The sequence below is a fragment of the Vanessa tameamea genome, chromosome 2 (assembly GCF_037043105.1).
Source record: "Vanessa tameamea isolate UH-Manoa-2023 chromosome 2, ilVanTame1 primary haplotype, whole genome shotgun sequence".
NCBI lineage: Eukaryota > Metazoa > Arthropoda > Insecta > Lepidoptera > Nymphalidae > Vanessa > Vanessa tameamea.
Genome location: NC_087310.1, coordinates 12,387,071 through 12,407,364, shown reverse-complemented (window position 1 = coordinate 12,407,364; position 20,294 = coordinate 12,387,071). Strand labels below are relative to the sequence as shown.

The 20,294-nt window shown below is 30.7% G+C and overlaps 1 protein-coding gene across 3 annotated transcripts in view; it reads right to left on the bottom strand.

Annotated features, from left to right (window-relative positions):
- The window catches only part of LOC113402154 (kinesin-like protein KIF21A), a 56,912-nt gene extending 37,685 nt beyond the window's left edge, over positions 1-19,227 (bottom strand). For all 3 annotated transcript variants that reach the window (XM_064220694.1, XM_064220709.1, XM_064220699.1), the window contains exons 1-2: positions 18,909-19,227; positions 18,460-18,513 (exon numbers count right to left, since the gene is read on the bottom strand). In XM_064220694.1, the coding sequence (XP_064076764.1) occupies positions 18,460-18,497 (38 nt within the window). In that variant the 5' untranslated portion in view covers positions 18,498-18,513; positions 18,909-19,227. The remainder of the gene's footprint in view (positions 1-18,459; positions 18,514-18,908) is intronic.
- Positions 19,228-20,294: the final 1,067 nt, after the last annotated feature.

The window sequence follows — 20,294 nt, the reverse complement described above, 5'->3', positions numbered from 1 at the left end:
ACTTACAATACAGACTCAAAATAAATTGAAATTACTTTAAAATGTTATAACTATTCAATATTAAAAGACAAGTTGGCACAGTGGTTTGAACACGAAAAACTTAAGCGGAAGATGTGGGTATAAACCCGGGGCAATCGCCGCTGAATTTGCATTGATTTCATTTGTGTTTGTAAGTAATTTCGTAGTCGGCGGTCAAGGAAAACAACTTTAGGAATTCGATGAAGCCACATACCAATATTAGAGCTCGCGGTGGAAGGAGATCCAAGCGTTTTCCTCAGAAGGAGAGTCGGCCCAGCAATGGGACAATGATATTATGTTATATTTATTCAACATTCGATTTTGACGTCATACAAGTTGCACAAATTGTCTAGATTTATTGTCATAGAATGAAATAGTAGAAAGATTAAAATACATAAACGTAAACTTATTATGCGGCACCAAAATGAGCGTACACATCAAACATTTAATCTATACGTACACAGAATTCTTAATTCACGTCTGTAACAGGCCCTTCCGAATTGAATCGAACGGATGCGAGACACATAAATGGTCACATGATGTGTTTGCTAACAAGTTCCCGAAATATATTCCAAACGCAGGGTGAATAACCTAACCTAATTACATTTTTATTTTTATTTTTCATCGAAAGTGAATAGTTTTGAAAATGTTATATTTACATTGCGATAGCATTAAAAAAGTAAATTTTTTGTTTTTCTTTATTTTAAATTAACCACCCGCCGTTGCTTCGCACGGGTAAAATAAGGGTCGTCATAAAATGTTTATATAATATACCTATATTCATTCAATTGGCTTAAGCGGGATACAGCCGGTAAAGCTCCCAGTCGGGTCCTTCCCATGTTTGTTTCTTTCTTAAAGAATCATCGTCATAATTTAGCCAATTTACCTATAAATCTAAACCTCTCATATTTAACTCCGTCCATTGATGATACCCGTATGAAAATCCGATCAATAGTTTTTGACTTTATAGCGATCAGACAGATAGACAGACGCGGCGAATTTTATTGTATATTAAAATATGTAGCCACATCTACTGTCAATTAATGCTTTTATTTAAAGAAAATAATGTTTATTTTAATTCAACTATATATAAATAAATAACAACTTCATCAATGTATAATATAATTCTTTAAATCGTTGGGAGAAAATAGGTAATAGTTTAAAATGTAATATATTTAAAATATTCCTTTACTATCCCTGTTGACAGGAAGTTATCTATTAGACCCATCGAAGGGCGTTCATGCATCAATTGGACTCGAACTCGCAAAATTGACTACATAAAGTTATAAATAATCGTAATTATGAAGACATTTCAAGAGTCGTGCATGCGAGTTACACTGCAATGTTTTTGTTTATATTTGCTTGTTTTTAGACGCAGCGGCTATTGACTGCACGTACGACGGTTACACAATGGGGTACGCGAACAGTCGAAGATGGCCGCTGCACGCGATATTTTAGCTTGGATAAATATACGGTGTCGTTTAAAATAACACCTGAAGAACGATTCTGAATACTGAGTATAACTGCTTTCTGTGATTAAGTTTATACTCTAACAAAAAGTTATAAGTAAATAGTATCGCTTTGATATACGAGTAAATTACAGTTAAAGTTTGAATTTTGATCTAAGAAATAAATTATAAAATAAAACGTTGACTTAACATTAACTTAATTAATATATATTTTTTACAAATTAACGGTTATTAGGTATTTTAGAAGATAAAAAGGCTCTCTTAAAAATTTCAAGTTACGATACTAACAAATCTCAAATCTAGATTCATAGTTGCCAAGTACGAAATGCTTTAACAAAGTGCACCGGGAATATGGTACAATATAGTCAATGTCTGAAGCATTTACATTCATTATTGTAATAAAAATTTAAATAAGAAATTAAGAGGCAATTACCGGCCGTAACCAAATTTATTATGTATATTTTATTCGTACATTAAAAAAAAAAACATTCATAGAAAAAAGTATTTTTATATAATAAATTTATTTCAGTCTTTTTTTTAACTTTCGCTTATGTTTAATAGCTTTCCTTTTATTAAAGAAAGTAATCGGAAGCAATTCTAAATTCAAATCCATCATTCTTTATACCAGTAATCTTCTTCTTCAGTTCACTTCAAGAAAACAACCAAAAAAATCCCTTGTAATAAAACATTCTTAAGGCACGCAACGCCCGGTGACGCTGTAAAGGCCGGTATCAAAACAGACAAAAAAATAATTAAGGCATTTACGCCATGAAACGTACAGACGTTGTTATGGTTAACTAAGAGCTGTGTTCTATATTTTTCGTACCACGATACCATTCTCATAATTAACCTCAACCTAAAACTCTTCATTGCCTGACATATTTTAAAAATGGAGCATAAGTTATCAAAGTGTAACAGAATATGCCTTTGTTCAACCGGCTTATGCAGAAAAAGGAGCAAAACGCAAAGCCATCATCATTAGCCGTTTGATTGGCTGAAATGTATAATGCGGGAAAACGTAATGAGATGGCAAAACTTAGGCAAATCAATCACCTCGCACGTTATCATAGAATTTACAGTATAATTGCACAAATAAAGTTTTCACAATGAATAGTTTTACATTTAAAATGTTTTCAACACGATTTCTCTTATCTTCGTCTTATGAAAGGAAACTGTAGTTTGAAAATCATGTGTTTTTAAACTTTAAAATTACATATCAATGAAGAGATGTCATCTTCAAAAGAAGCATATAAATATTAGGGTTTTTTCAATAGATTTGGCAGCCGTGGATGTTACACTTGCTTAGTGGTGGGTCAAGCGCTCATTATATCTATTATAGATAGCCGCATATAGATCATTTACACTAAAATATCCTGCGACGTTGATTTTATAAGCAATTGAAGCCAAAATTCGTTTTCGAAGATACAAATAAATCTACGATATTTGCCAATCGAAAATATCTATTTGTCAAAAGGTTAAATGTGACCAAATATTTCGCATGTACGTAATATCGGCCTTACATAATAATTTATTACCATTAACGACCATGTTAAGGCTTATTATAAATGTTAGAACTGTTAAAGCTAAATGGAACTTGCGTGGGCGATATCTAAATATTTTGCTCTTCGCCCACGACGCTTTTGGACGTGGGCTTGTTACTACAGCCTCGTGTTCGCCTCTTACTGAGAATTGATATGAATGAATGGAGTGCAAATGTAGCGAAGTCTTAACGAATATAAATTGGTTTATTATGTTCTTATACGAGATTTTATTTTTATAAATAATTTTAGATAACAAGTAATCGCTCGCATTTGCATTAACCGTTAACTAGTAATGTATTAAGTATCCATTATAATAAATTATTCGTATTTATTGATTAGTACCTAACTGTGACATGCTTTACAAAATGACAAAAATTCTATAGTTCCTGTGTGCGATGTATAATTTTTGAAATATCTATCATATAGTAATAAGATTATCAAAGTTACACCCTATTTTCAGTTCATAATCTGTAAACAAAATCTAAGTATTAAAAAAATGTCAATCTCATTGTTTGTAAATTATAAAAAGTTGTCTCCGTCTATGACAAAAAGAAACTTAGCATAAGAAGGAAAAAATGTCGCAAGAAACCTTGATAAATGCGGCCTCTCGACGTTGGTCGTTCAGATTTAATCGCGTGAAAATGAGTGGGTACTCCGGGGTTTTAAATGTTAGGTTTTTCCGACTAATAAAACCTTACCGACGATGCCGTATCAGGGTAACTTGTTCCAGGAATAGAGGGTTCGAAGTAATTATAATATTTATAAATACCTATTGTAAGTAGACGACAGAAGACGACTTTTCAATAGGGTTTTTCAAATTGGATAAACGCTAATTTGAAAAATTAACTGCTTTAAATACGATTGCATAATTTGTATTGACTAAAAACTAGAATCATGGTATTTGTGGGGAAAATGCGGGCAACAATTTCATTAGTTATTTTCTCGAAATTCGATATTATTTTTTTATTAATTCTCAGTAAAATGTTGCCAGTTGATAAAAGTCAGTTAAACTCTTAATCCAATTAAATAAAATTTAATCTAGTTGTAAAGAAGCTGAATGACTCTTTAACCTTAATAAGCAGGTTTAACTTGCATAATCGTACAAGAACCTTTACTATACCTACTTTAAGTCAGTTTGTTGCAATACATTTTCTACAAAATTATAATGTCTTCGCAACATCGCTATAATAATTAGGAACTTATATTATTTGATCAAACTTAAAGACACACAACCACGCATACAGTTTTTTTTATTTTTTTTTATATTTAATATGTCTCGTTATATTTTTTATGATATCTTACTTTTTCTTTTTGCTAAAAAACATTTTTTATGGTACACTACTTAGATAGATGAAAATTTGCCATGTAGGTATCGGAGGAGACATTGAACCTGCGTTAAACAGAGGTGATCGTTGATAGATATTACATAGACTAAAGTATAAAGTCTAAGCAAAATACTCCAGGAATACTGCTAGATAAGTTCTCAATTTGAATCTTGGCGCTTGTACATAAAGATATTTCAGAGGTCAGAATGTAATCACTGTAAGAAATATTTTAACCAGTTTAATCTAGATAAGTATGATTAGTGACATTCTTACCTTCGATTCTCAACTCTACACGATTAAACTCAACAACTGTTTTAATTTGATAGAAATTTAACAAACTACTCTGCACATTTTTCTGACATTCTGACATTGTAGCAACTTGCAGATCCCTGATCTTTGTCTCCGAATCTTATTGTTAGTCAAAACCTTTCTGTCTATATTTTTTTTGACAGAGTATTACAAGACGGTGGTGTGTCTTTGTGTGTGTGTTTTTTTTTTAATTTTCATAATTATAACTTAATCCATAATAATAGATTTTAAATTTTATCTAAATGATTTAACAGACGCTTGAAAATTATTGTAACGAATAAGGAGTAAAATGTGACAAGTTTTCACAACTAATATTCCTATCATTTTTATTCGTTTGTGAATAATTTTATTTATTTATGTACTTTACTGAGGGTGACTAGTATCTAATCGATATGTTCCATATAGCGTTTGTCCCTCAAACGCCATCAAATATTCAGACGAGGTTACGACATTGCTAGTTGTCAAGGTAAACTTAAATAATTTCTATTTGTTTTAATAATACCATATCTTTAGTTAAGATTTCCTACAGTAGGGGAGAAGTAGCATATGAAAGAGCCAGGTTTTGAAAGAGCCACTTGCATTATTTTAGTAGTTTATCAACGGATTTGGTTGGTGATTTAATTTTTAAATAACAATACTGATTTCCCGTCACCCACAAACATTTCAAAGTCCACCGAAACCAACGAACGGCAGCATATCGAGTCAAAGTTTTTAGTACTAAAAAGTAAGTATCTTACTTCATTCAACTCATTTTTTATTATTTTATTGTAAACAACTATAGTAAAATGGATTATAGATTGAGTTTGTGAATGTGAATTTTTTTAAATAGAATATTTCGGTGATTTTTCAATAGTAGTTAAGGTTTTATCGTATTAAATTATCTTCTTTAATAAATGAATAATAATTTAAGAAAAAAATATCATCACTTTCTTAATTTAAACTATCCTTTTTTGGTCCCTTTAGAAAACTGGCTCTTCTCCCCTACTAATGTCTGTGGAAGGCATTTCCCAGTCAGTCTCACTATTTTAAGTAAATAAAAAAGTACGATTAATACAATACGGTATTTATATCAAGTTTTACTGACAATAATAGAATTTGTGAATGTAAATAATGTTAACACTTTAAGGGAAGATTTACTTTCCATTTCCCAATTTACATGCCCTACAATATCATTCTTATTTTTTGGCAATGTAATGGTTTCAACTGCCAGCAAAATCTTATCCTAGCAAGGAGTTTGTTTGTACGATAATCTCCTTCACTACTTTCTTATGAACTGACGACCAAACTGGTCTATGTCCATTGTTTATTGAAAACAGTCATCAGAGTATAAAAAATAGCATTTATCAACATTTAATATATCGTCTATTAAGATTGTTATACAGCTAGTCACAGAGTATTAAAATGTTTATAGGTAATTTTTTTAGTAACATAAACTTGCGTTTTAGATAATGTAATCGTGATTCCATATTGGGTATATAACGAGTTAAAATTATTTTAATGTACGGCTCGTAGTAATATCCTTCGCGCTGTCGTTAATTTGTCAATCTGGGTGGTCCTAAGGGCGAAGGGTATAATAGATATGGCATAGATGTTTCACTTATTCGTTGAACTCAATAAAATATGTTATCCAGGATCTACAAATCTAGATCTGATAATAACTTAAATCTTTACATATAAAATCGTTTGTTCCGACTGATTAATTATCAACTATATCCAAAACTACTGAGTCTTGAAAGTTAATTTCTGGTATATTTTTAATTTGAACATTTTGTATTGTAGTTTTGGATTGTAGTTTATTTTTCAACTTAAGCATCCGAAAAGAAAGGATTTTTGGAAAATCAACTAAGGGTTTTTAACTAATTTTCAAGTTTCGAACATCAAAGAAAACAATAATTAATTTTTATGTAAATTTTTAATTTTATAAAAACTTGAAAATATGAATTGTTATTCTACACGTAAGTAGTCGGGAAGGGCATCTAATTCAGTACAAATTCTAACAATAATACATCATATTTTGAGAAACTCAGTTGGTTTCATTTAATTTTTGTTGCGTTCAGAATGTCTTTTATATCTATAATCAATTCGGTTACAAATACGACAATAGCCATTTCTGGTACGCTCTGATTTTTGGTGACCGCATTTCGCATCGCAGATTGTAGATAAATCAATGAAAGCGCAATTATACTAACAGAGTGCCGCTTAAAGCAAGTACATGACAAATAAAGTGTTTACCGAATATTAGACCACCCATCACACCGTCTTTTATTTGTCATCAAAATATATTCCCGGCCGTATATAAGTCCTTTTCAAAACAAGGCAGCCTAGTTTTTGACAAGACTTCTAATATTTACTCGTTCTATTATTATTTTTTTGTATATAATTTCTATCATAAGAATTTAATAATAATTAGTACAATTGTACTCTAAGAAATATTAAGAACCACTTCTTTCTTTCCAACTTGGTAGAACTGCGTTGTCCACTGAGAACAGTTGATACATAAGAAAAGGGTACCATATGATTTTCTCACGTATGCCTCTGAGATTAATCTTGAGTTTAATCCTTTGAATACAAAGAAAATAAAAAAATGAAGGCAGATCCAGAAGAAATGTATTGATTCATTTTCATCAGCGCTTAAAAAATTTATAAAAAATGTGTGCATTATATATCATAGTTGGATATTGACTGGCTTGGATTATAAAATTATGAAAAAAAGTTGATGACGCACACCTAGGTTTCTGATATTAACAAAAAGCAACGCCCGTGCCAACCATAAAATCAGCTTTACTTTAGTACACGTTTATAACTACGTACGTAAGTACGTCCCGATATAATACAGAGCCTTGGACGTCTTCCTTTTACTTTTCGTATTTTAAGGATGTATTTGACCAGAGGCAGACAAATAAATGAATACCCATATTTTTCATAAACTTGACCCGAATACAAAAAAAGTTACGTAGAATCTATAGGTCAAGTCTATTGTTTTGAACTTTAATCCCTATCATATATTTTAATTAAATTTTCGATAGCGCCGTTACCATAGAGAAAAAATATTAATAACCTTAGTCACGCATTATTAAATCAATTTTAGGCGCACGATATTAATGACTATTTTTAAAAGCTAAATGACAAGGCTTTTAATGTAATGTAAAATTGTGTAATCTCTTATTTCTACTGTAAAAATCATTAGAATACTTAATATTCAAATATAGAAACTTTTGCGTTACTAATAAGTAAATAAATATTGATATTTCGTCAATTCAAATTTTATCTCGACTTTCTAATTATAAAATAGTAAATAAATTCGAAATCGATTTCCTGCAATTAGTACCCAATACAATAACACCGATATGGAATGTAAAAAATGACATTGTTTAAGAAGTTTTTCTTAATGATAAAATATGATTGCATAATTGATAAGTCGCTATGTACAATTCGTAATTGCAACAATCGAATATTTAAGTATTCATTATATGTTAATGATTACGTAATAACGTATCATTAACCAAGCAATTAAAAATAACATGAAAATGTCAGGGGTTTGAAATGTTAAGTATGATTGTATGTATGTATGTATTGATGTACGATGACATGTATTGTTGTTTGTCGCTGTTATTATTCGAACTATATGTAGTTTAATTATACCCTGTGTATGACACACACAACAGTCAAGAGCTATGTGACAATCCTGAGCATGTGTACGTATACCATGTACAAAGCACAGTTAAATAAAAAAAAATAGTAATATATATATATATATATAAACTATAAGAACATGAAATAGGAAGAAACGGTAGGTAATGGTATAAAAATATTAAAATTTTTAGAGTTAAAACCGAGGAAGGTTCCGAAGAAAACCGAGGAAAAATATAAAATTATGTATAATAATGCGTGGCGGTTATCAACAAACAAAAAAAACAAACAAAGGTATATATTTTGTAATAAAAATGATTATTACTCTTAAATTCTCAGTAAAATAATGATTATGTAATCTGCAATTATCTGTATCTGTTTCCCGGGTATCAAAGTATTTGAATATATTTCAGACTTGCAAGTTAATTATTGCATATTATCAAATATTCTTAGAAACATACGTTACTGGATAAAAACTGTTACAAAAATTACTTTTTCAGAGTTATTACCTCGTGAAGCAATATTATACATCCGCATTGATTTATTGCTACACCCCGTTAGCTTGTCGCATCGACGTCACTACGGGGTAGGCAGGAGATAAAACGGCACGCATATATTTTGCCAGGGATCCGTTTTTTCATGTGTTTGTGAAAACAAGAAATATTGTATCATGGTATGGTTTGACTAGGATACGAGTCAGAAGCAAATTAAACTATATATGTAAAGTTGATAAAGTTTAAATGAACGTCTAAACGAATTATCTTCATTTGTTAAAATCGTTTACAAGATTAAAAGCCGATCCGAGATTGCAATTTTTTTTTTAATAGATCTTAATCGAATATTAATTAGCTCCAGTTTGTTTAAAATAATATACGGATAAATAAAAAATAATCAATATTCCAAAACAACTCAGTCCAAGTTGTGACATTTTGTCCCCGATTAATACTACCGTAATTTCATTGCGGCAATATTACACGACTGTGTTAAATTGTACCAAGTGCCCATTAAAAATATATGATCAAATATCGTCAAAGCAGAAATGTTACTGGTGTGATTATAGCCGCTGTTAACGACGGAGGATGTTCGACAGGTCACAGTTCACGGCTGCTGGCTGTCGTTAGCGATGACGAACGACGGTACTATTAGTCAATAATTATTCAGAAAATGATAATCTTACATACTATTTTTTTGAATTTTTAGTCGATTACGATGAGCTTGGGGTTGTGATTATCGTCTAGATCAGTAGTTCCCAAACTTATTTTTCTCGTGGACCACTTTCAAAATTTTACTGGTTTCGGTGGACCCCTGCTGCTACATTTCTACCACATTCTTAAAGTCGCCAAAAAATAAAAATTGTGTCGCTTTTGAGTTCTGTCTCTATATTCCGATAGGTAAAATAAAAACGAAAAATGGTACATTTTATAACACTTTATTTATTAAAAGAATAGAATTACAAGAAAAAAATAAGGTAATATAGGTTCAGGTCATAATTTTAATTAATGGGAAGGATGTATTTGATGGAGTGTCAGCAAACGATCAATGTTTGGCTTTATTTTTGTGAGCAATAACTGCAAATCCCCCCGCTCTATGATGTTTAATTTGCTCCTTTTTTTTGTTTTTGTTTGTAACGACAGTAAAACTCCTTTCGACAAGGTATGATGAGGGAAAAGCTATTAAAAATTTCCTTGCGATTTCCCACAGTCCAGGATATTTTTCGGGTATTTCTGCTTGCAGCCAAAATGTTTGGTAGCCTTTTCTAAATTTCACCTTCAGCTCCTTATTGGTGCTTAGCTCGAGCAACTCCTCTTGTAATACAACATTGGCCACTTAATCAAATATGCCGTTTGATCAAATGGATTTATGATCCATGGTGGTATATCCATCGTTAGCATTTCTTCAAACCTGGTTTTGAAGTCATCATGCAGGGCACTTAAATGTTGACTGTAGGTATGGATATCCTCATCAATACATTCTACCTGCGACAAGTTTGGAAATTGAGAGAATTCGCGCCGACTAATGTTTTGCTTCATAAATTTCAATTTCCCAAGAAAAGCCGAAATTATCCCCTTTGTTTTTATTAAATTCAGGCTGTCACCTTGTAACTGCAAGTCAATATCATTACATTTTTTAAACAAATCTGTCAAATACGCAATGTCTGCTTTGAATTTGATCAAGTTTTCTTTTAAATCTAGATCTCTACTTTCTAGGAACTCTAATACGGAATCTAAAACAGAGTAAAATCTCGTTAAGCATGCACCTTTCGACAACCAGAGTACTTCAGTATGTAAGAGCAATCGTTGGAAGTCTTCATTATTTTCGTCGCACAATTAAATAAATGCGTATTCAGTGCATTGCTTCTGATTTTGCTGACAGCTTTTATTAAAAATGAAGAGATTGGTTCAACCTGTCATTTAAATGTTTTGCCACAAGATGTTGGCGGTGGATTACGCAATGAATAGCTGTAAGTACTGGTATAATTCTTTTGAGATGACTTATAAACCCACGATATCGCCCGACCATTACAGGAGCTCCGTCTGTTGCCTCTGAAATAATGTTTGTAAATGAAATCGATTTTTCCGTAAAAAAATTACTCAGGCCATTAAATATTGATCCGCCTTTAGTGTCAGTCTCCAAAGTTCTGGCAAATAGCAATTCTTCGTGAATTTCTTCCTCCAAATCGGACATATGCCAATAACAATGCTTCATTACCGGGTAATATTGACTCGTCCAGTTGTATAGAAAAATTAGTTTTTTGCAGATGATTGCACAAAAAACTTTCGATATCAGAGCTCATTTCATCAATGCGTCTTTGTACTGTATTGTTACTTAATGGAATTCTTTTTAGTACGTCAAATGGAGATTTGTGCAAAACAGTTTTTAAAACCTCTTCAACAGCGGGTAAAATTAATTGTTCTCTGATAGTGTGCGGTTTTCCAGATTTTGCTATAAGTAATGAGATATTGTAAGACGCCCGCAAGCCTGTGCCTGGTGGGGTCTCTTTTCATATTTTTCCTTCAATGTTTGAAAATATTTTAAATCTTTACCTATTTTATCAGTATGACACCTTTTTAGATGATCTTCGAGCTTTGATGGTTTCATAGAGTTTTTGCTCAAAACTTTGTTGCATAATAGGCACATGGGCAATTGTTTGTCTGCCTCTGATGGAACAAAACCATATTTCAAATAATCGACATTATATTGTCGACATTTTTTCTTTGCTGTAGCCATGTTTCGTGTCAGTTACCTTACCTGTAAAAAAAAAAAGTTTTAGTAACCAAGTTTTTTCCTGAATATAGGTATTACACCGCAGCCTTTGTCAGCACGCGGAAATAGAATTACGGCTTGTAAAGGGACCAACTAATAAACCGCTAAGCCAAATACAGACGTTTTCACAAAACGGTATCAATTTTAAAGTACTTAATTTACTACAAATTTTTAATAGTACAAATAAAAATTGGTGTACTGAATATCGAATATTGATCATATTTGTGTAGGAAAAAATAAAAGTCGAAATCCCAAAATTGTCCATTAAAACGATAACTAACATTTCATCAAATCAATGAGTTCACGCGCTCCGTGTATTTGCGTATTTTTTGTCTGCGGTTTCATTGTTAAAACGTGACAAACTGGCATCGAAGCTCAAGCCCCGCCCTTTTCCCGTCGCCCGCGCACCGCTTGCTCTTTCCGAAAAGGAAAAGTTTTGATAAAATAGTTACTTCAAAATCAATTTAAAATAATTGTGAAATATATAATTGTGAAATGTGTAATGTAAAATACTGTTTTATAAAATTAGTAGTTAGTTGCAAGAAAAATTACAAAATTAATTTCTCTGCAATATTGCTTATTCGGCCATTTTAGAGAGGTTGTGCTTCTCTCGTGAAAAAACAATTGAATATAACGTGCTGTATTTGTTTTCAAATCGAAAGAGGACAATTAAAATATCTGTAAGTTTCTAAGTTACCTATCAATACAAGCAGTTGTGATCAACCGACTAGTACACGTAAACAAAATACTTAAATACTATAACAAAAAAAAGGTAGGTACTTACTTTTCTCCGGCACTAGCAAACACTGATATAAATTTTCTCACACCTTTTTTTCGAAATTCCGGAAACAAATAAATGAGTTTGCCTTTGGCATCAAGTATTTATAGTGGTGATCAAGTTCATGTCTGAACAAACATTAAGCATTGTCGGGCGGATAGCACTTTGCAAGTCTGTACACGAAATTGTACGTAATATCGAATACGCAAATGTGGACAAGTAACAGTCGCTTGCCTTATTAAAATATTATCTGCTTAGTTAGGTACTTAAAACAATGTAGGTAGGCCCTTATAAAAACTATGCTTACATTTTTGCTCTTTACTATCAAAAGCAGACAAATTTTCGTGGACCCCCATTAACATCTTATGGACCCCCATTTTTTATTCACGCCTACGTAGACCCCCAGCAAGTCTCCCGTGGACCCCTGGGGGTCCACTTGGACCACTTTGGGAATCACTGGTCTAGATCACTGTAATTTATGTTTCTAAATTTCGATCCAGCAGATCTTAATCAAGCATGTGTCGTTAGATTAATGAAAGATTTTCTAAATTATCCATTGTAATATTTAAGTCGTTTGCAGTTGTTATTTTTTTTTATTTGTACAAAAGTAGCTAGCCTGTTCCTGGTTATTTAATTAAATCTAACAATAGAGCCGAGTTGGCCCAATGATTAGAACGCGTACATCTTAACCGATGATTATGGTTTCAAACCCAGGCAAGCACCACTGAATTTTCATGTGCTTAATTTGTGTTTATTCATCTCGAGCTCGGTGGTGAAGGAAACCATCGCGAGGAGACCTGCATGTGTCTAATTTCAACGAAATTCTGGCACATGTGAATCCACCAACCCGCATTCGATCAGCGTGGTGGAATATACTCCTAATCTTCTCCTCGAAGAAAGAGGAGGCCTTAGCCGAGTAGTATGAAATTTACAGGCTGTTACTATATATATACTATATGAGCAAAACCTTATTTAATGTATAACATAAACCATGAATAAATAAATACAAAAAATAATCAAAACATAAAAAAACTAATATTACAATAATTTAAATCAGATAATAATTCAGTTTAATAGTTACGAATGTCGTTGTAGTCCACGTGTAACTATAATCAAGATCAATAATAATAATAATAATAGTCAAAATTTGGATACAAAATAGATAATTATGCTTTTAAATATATTCATACTCAATATGATTTTATTTATTTATTTTTTATATCGATCTGAGATTATTGTAGTTTTAGTTTAGATTAGATTAGTCATGACTAGTGGATAGAGCTTATCGTAACTCGAGGGTTGTAAATACGGTAAACCGAATATTTATAGTTATTTTATATTTTATTTCAATGTCAATAAAGTATGGAAATACAAATCGATTTTTCAAATAAAGAATATGGTATAGTGACTACAATCGATCAATCAGTGAAAAGACAGATGCGAAGGCGTGAAGTCATTGCGCTGTTACGTTTAAAAATAAAAAATGTAATTGTTCGCTATTTTTGTCCACTAGATAGGACACGTATTTAAATATGACTTTAGTTTTTAGTGGCTTATTTGTGTTTGTGATTTATTTAAGTCCCTGCAATGAAATATAATATCGGGATGATCACTAGGTCTAATCGCAATGAATATTTTGAGAACCTTTAATAAGAAAACTTAATAAAATTTTTATTGGTCCGACCTGGACTTAACACCCAGGACCTTGGGGCCAGTAACCCTATAAGTTAGCTTTACCAACGGGACAGTTAAATTTACGAGAATAAGACTTAAGGCCGTAGCTTTAAGATTACACTCAAAATATTGGATACGTTTTTAGTTATGCGTACAACTTCAGCGGAATAATAATAATTATATACCTACAAAATGTAACATTTCTATAAATTGAATAAATTCTGAATATGTTATCAAGAAATACAATTAATCAATAGATTCGTATGTGATATTCTTAAATAAAAATGTTTATCATAATATTACAAGCGTCAAGCGAACTTTACTCTCTCTCTACTGTTTCATCGTAGGATTAAATGCATATTGAAAAAATAATATAAAATAACAATGAAAATTTCATATGAAAACTGAAAAATATCAGGATCAGAGCGTACTGCGTTGTTACATAACTTTAGTAACCTTACTTATTATACGACGTTTTATTGCTGAACGACATCGTCTTATTGTGAATGTGAATTACTTTTAATGGGTATTTTATAAGCAATCGTTCACTTGTTAGACGCTGTTTTTATATTTGACTTGAGTTGTCGATGACTTTATTTTTCTCCGAAGATCATTAAAACCTTATTTATGTCAAGAATGGACTAGGTATTATTACGCTAGAAGTAGACAAATCGTATGTGATTACATTCACGTTAGCAGCTCGTTTAATACGATTTCCATTCAATACATGTTTGTAATTTATCGTTTTATTAACTTGTATACTTATTGGATAAAATGCATTTAATACAATGAATTTAATAAAATAATTTCAATCTTTAATTTTAATATATATTTGATTCCTTTCTTTCTGTTTATGAAGTCTTTCTAAAGGGCTGGACTGATTTTAATCAAATGTCTTTTGAGTCGTTGGTCGATTAGGTTGAACCCGGTAGGTAGCGCTGTTCTGGTTCCGGATGTTTTATTTTAAATTCGACAAAATACTTAGGTATATCCGTACGTAGTCGGGACGGATGTCTGCTATAGAATATAATTTAAATGACTATCAATGTCAATCAAATGTGTCACGGCAAAAAAGGGGTTGATGTGATCGGAATAGGGTTGAATATAATTAAATCATTAGTTACAGACGCTGAAAATAATGCTGTATAATGTGCATGAGTGAAAAAAATTATAGTTAAGGACGAAGTGGAATAACGTGAAAAACTATGGCTATTACGTTCTTAATTATTACGAGTGACTGAGCGATAGGAAGAATGAATGGATTACTCGTTTAATAGAAGAATGGTATTGTCTGAAATGGAATGTAGGAATGGAAACTCATTTTCCGACTATAGCATTGATAACATTCATTAGAGGTTGCTTTGTTACAAAATATATAATATGTATTTTAATATAGTTTATAGACGCAGCCCAGGCAGTAAAATATTTATATACAAATAAAAAACGACTGCTTTCTTATAACGACTGTCCGCATTAAAATAAATAAGCATTGTCAAAGTATGTTAGAAAGGAACGAACGTTTTATTTGCTTTCGTTTATAACGACTTTATTATTACACGCTTAAACAAAAACCTTATTTATGTACATACGTCGTGTCTCTGCATCAACAATCACTAGGCACTCGATCTTACATATGACTTCATCGGGTATTTAATAAACTTTTATTGATGTTTAAGCTATTTAAAACGTTTTCAAGACTATAAATTATCAAACAATATAGGTATTGTATATGTTTCAATTCTATTTTATCGTCTTTCCGTCGTAAGATATGTCTTCATACATAAAATTATATGAATAATTCAAACGTGATAAGTTTATTTTTTTAAGCAGTGACCGATGTGATCATTGAACAGTATAAACACAAGTTACATCACATCGACCACACCTCGATTCTACTATTAGATTTCTTCTCTGCGTGTAAATTAAATCGTATTGCAACGTCTTGAATAAATTAAATAAATTACGCAAAACTTTTTCATCCTAAAGCTGATGTATGCTACCCTAAATAATACTTTAAATAGGTAAGTGAATTTGTTTGTTTGTTTGTAAACAAACAAACGAACTCTTTGCGTCTTAATTACTTAAAGTGTCACCATGAAATTGCATACATGTTGTCAGGGCTACAGAAAAGTATATTGAGTACTCAGGTGGAAATTAGATTATGATAGAAAATTATCATTAGCTTATTTCCAAATGGAAATAAACTACATGTTCATAATTTATAATCGAACAATTTTTTGACAGATTAAATGGCGGGAATATGTTTTTTTTTCTTTCTTATATGACGTGAACTTTTATATTGTCTTATTGTGTTACGAACGACCACTAAAATAAATTTCTTTACTTATATCTCTTTATTCTTTCAACTTTATTTATCCCACAACAGTTAATGTATAAATTGAGCATTAATGGCGCGTGTTGTTTTGACTATTTTATCAGCAGTAATCTTTTACACAAAAATATGATTCATATAATGATAACGTATCAGATAGACATTGAAGAGTGGTTACGTCAGGTGGTTGAAAGTGAATATTTAAAACACCTTTTTTATATATGAACGCGCATTTATGCACAGGATATTAAAAGCAGGGTTGTATTAGGGTAGGGCGCGGACCGGCCGTCCTTCAGGCGCCTATGTAGGAAGGGTGATTTTTTATCGATGAGCTTGTCGGGAAACACCGTTGTAAATCACAGAAGTATACTTTTGATGTGTCTCCTATTACTTCTTATATGAAAAGCAAATACATTACATGTATATTTGAATAAATACCAGCAATTTTATTTTCTGTACGTGAAGAAAAAAAAGTGGTTAGATTCAGCCATTAAATGAGGTTATATAATATAATATTGAAACATGCTATAAAAGAATGATCGACGACTTTAAGTTTTACTAGCGATTATGCGTAGTCAAGTGAACAATTTTTAACCGAAATATATAATTATATTTTAACCTCTTCCATATAGAGATGTTTTCCGAGCGGTAATTATCCTACGACTCGAGGCAATATTCTCCGTGGAAATATAAAAACTTGCAAATTATTACATTTTCTTATGCAAACATTGTCTGTTGTAGAAAAAATTTCGCAAACTCGCAGGTCAAGTGATTGCAAATCGCAACATATTACATTAGTATTTGTCGAAACAATTACTAATAAGTAATATTTACATTACATACTTGTCAAACATTCAATAAATATTACGTACTAACTATTTCGCACTATTCATTTTAATGTCGAGACATAAATGAAAAATATTAGTTAATGTTTATTCAAACAACACACTCTTCAATAAAATTATTGAGCACATAGCATCTTCATAAACATTGAACAATGGTGGTTATGTAACGTAATAGCCCAGCCTCCTTTAATATTAAACATGATGTGATTAAAAATTTCAAATATAACTATTACTAAATAATTAATTTCAATAATCGAATATAACAGACAGATGTATATGTAATGAGAATATTCTGTTTTTAAATATATTTTTTAAATAACAAAAAGCTTGAATTAGATTACCAAAATAGTTAAAAAAAAGGACACAAAGGAATTACATTTACTGACAATAGAGGGATGCTTTGTAGACAACCTATAATACTAGCCTTTTTTATTTTTGTTTTCCTTGTCAGTATTGCCAGGATACTAGAACAAAATTATTAAATTGTTCTATTGTCATTGGTTATTAAGAAGTGTGCCAAATTTAAAGTTCTTTTCATTTAGAAATTCAAATTAAAAATTCCATTACATAGACACATACAGTTCAAGCCAATAAAGGTATACTAAAATTAATTAATTAATTTAACATTGTATTGTTTGATAAAATACATTCATAATTTTATATACTTATACATTATAAATACATAATCACTACTCACATTACAAATGATAAATATTTATTTAGATTTTTTTAGAAAGTCGTTCATTGCAAACAAGTTAACTGTGAAAAGATTTTTACATTACAATTAACCTAGATAAAAATATCAATAGAAACATATGATAGAAGATTTATATATTTAGAATTTGATTTGTTTGGGAAACAATAAACAATACTTAGTTATTAATTTACTTCACATATGTAAGAGATATTTAGTTAAATTAAATATCATCCAATAATTAACTAAAAAGGTTTTAATTACAATTTGTTAGTTAATTAGTGACTAACTTAATCATTATTCTTTTCGAAGTTTATTTCATTACTATTTTGTAAATAAAATAAAAACAAATTTCTTTTGTTTATTTAATTTATTGCAAGCTAATTACACTTGGACCACAACACAAATAAATAACAAAATTAAAAATATAAATCAACGAGGTGATTAACAAAAACACAGCCTAAGTATAAACACAAATAATGTAGATTAGAAAAAGATAAGATTTTTATTATTAGATACAAAGCATTATTATATTCAATTTTTATTTTTACATAATTTGTTAGAATATTTTGTTACAAACCTGACTGCCACTCGTACACTGGACTCTTCACTAGACATTGCTGCATCTGACCACCTGTGAAGGAGAATTGGTACCATAACAAAACAGTATGAGAGATAGCAATTATATTTGATATAATTATTTTATTGCATGTTAATGATTATTAATTTATACAATACAAATACTGTAGCTAGTACAAAAAGATTAACAGACATTTTATAATTTTTTTGTAAACTTGATTATTTGTATGATATGTTTATTTTATTAAACAAAAAAAAGCATATAAAAAAAACCTTGTATGAAATAGACAAAAATAAAATATCTTTAAATATTTTTACATTTAACTATAATGATATAAGTAAATTGATAAGTTTTGACTTAAACAAATCTTGTTTATATGTTATTATCAGATTCATACGAGTTCACAGACCTTTCTACTGTATATAGTACAAATTGAGCAATTTACTTACTATACTCAGTATAATCTTCACTTTTCGCTTAACTAGATCACATTTCTTTTATAACAGCTTCAATACGACACGCTAAATTAACACCGACTGAGATTTCCGTCCATCTTTCACTAACATAATAAAACAATTTAATTTAATATGAAACGCGACAATTTTTGCTTCTAGATAAAAGACTATATCATTGATTTAAAAAATGATTATACATTTCACACATTCACGAAGCGTCGCGTTTATAAACAATCGAATTTAAATATCAAAACGCTCGACACCACAACTCCGTTACCGCACAAAATGACACTGACAGCAAAATTCACAAACTTCGATTTCACTGATTATGTCATTACGACGTAGGTACGTCTATATACTGACGACAGTCGGCAAGGAGCAAAATTTGACTTTGACAGAATAAAATTATACATTATCTGTTTTATATACATATTTTTTTCTTATTTTAAAAAATCTTTTATACACTTAAAATTATTATCAAAATATTTATACGCAATTCATCATTAAGAATAAATTTGTCATAAAAAAGTCCTAATTTTATTTTCGTAATAGAAACTACAATGTGTACTAGATGGCAGTTGGTTTCACACAGTGATTTTAAAATTTTACAGTAGATGGCGCTATTATTGAAAAAATAATAAAGGTAATAAAAATATGATAGAACTTTTTGAACTTTTAACTAATAAAGTATTATTTAAGTTAAGAATAAAATCTGAGGATTTACGGATCATAATTCTTTCTTTTATCTGTTTAAATTAATGCTTCCATTAATGATTATTAAATAAATTACATTAAAGCACGGTGTCATCTATTCACATCACATTAAGAGCCTGTAAATATCCCACTGTTGGGCTAAGACCTCCTCTCCCTTTGAGGAGAAGTTTTTGGAACATGTTCCACCACGCTGCTCTAATGCGGGTTAGTGGATCCAAAGTCCAAAAAATATATCTAGGCTTTAGTCACACGAGTCCCAATTCACAGATCGGAGGACGACCTAGGGTCCACATAAGCGGGCCTTGCGACAGTAGAGGCGATGAGCTCACATCTGAGTCGCTGGGCAGCGAGAATAGATGGTACATGACTCGTACAGGCTAACGCAGCTGCTTTCCGGGCATGGCTGTTTCGGCAAGTAGTGTGGTGTTTAATAAAATGAGATATTTAATGACATGTTATCTCTAAAACTATTAAACTATTTAGGTAATCTATTTTAAAGAAGTCGTATTTTTTTATATACATAATGGTATTTATTTCAACATATGCAGCCAATAATATAATATTGTGAGCATGCGTAAGGTTTAACATTTAACAACTTATTTAAACTCCAGAAGTTAGTATTTATGTATAGTTTTTTATGGCGCTTTTAAAGTACCTTTTTTTACT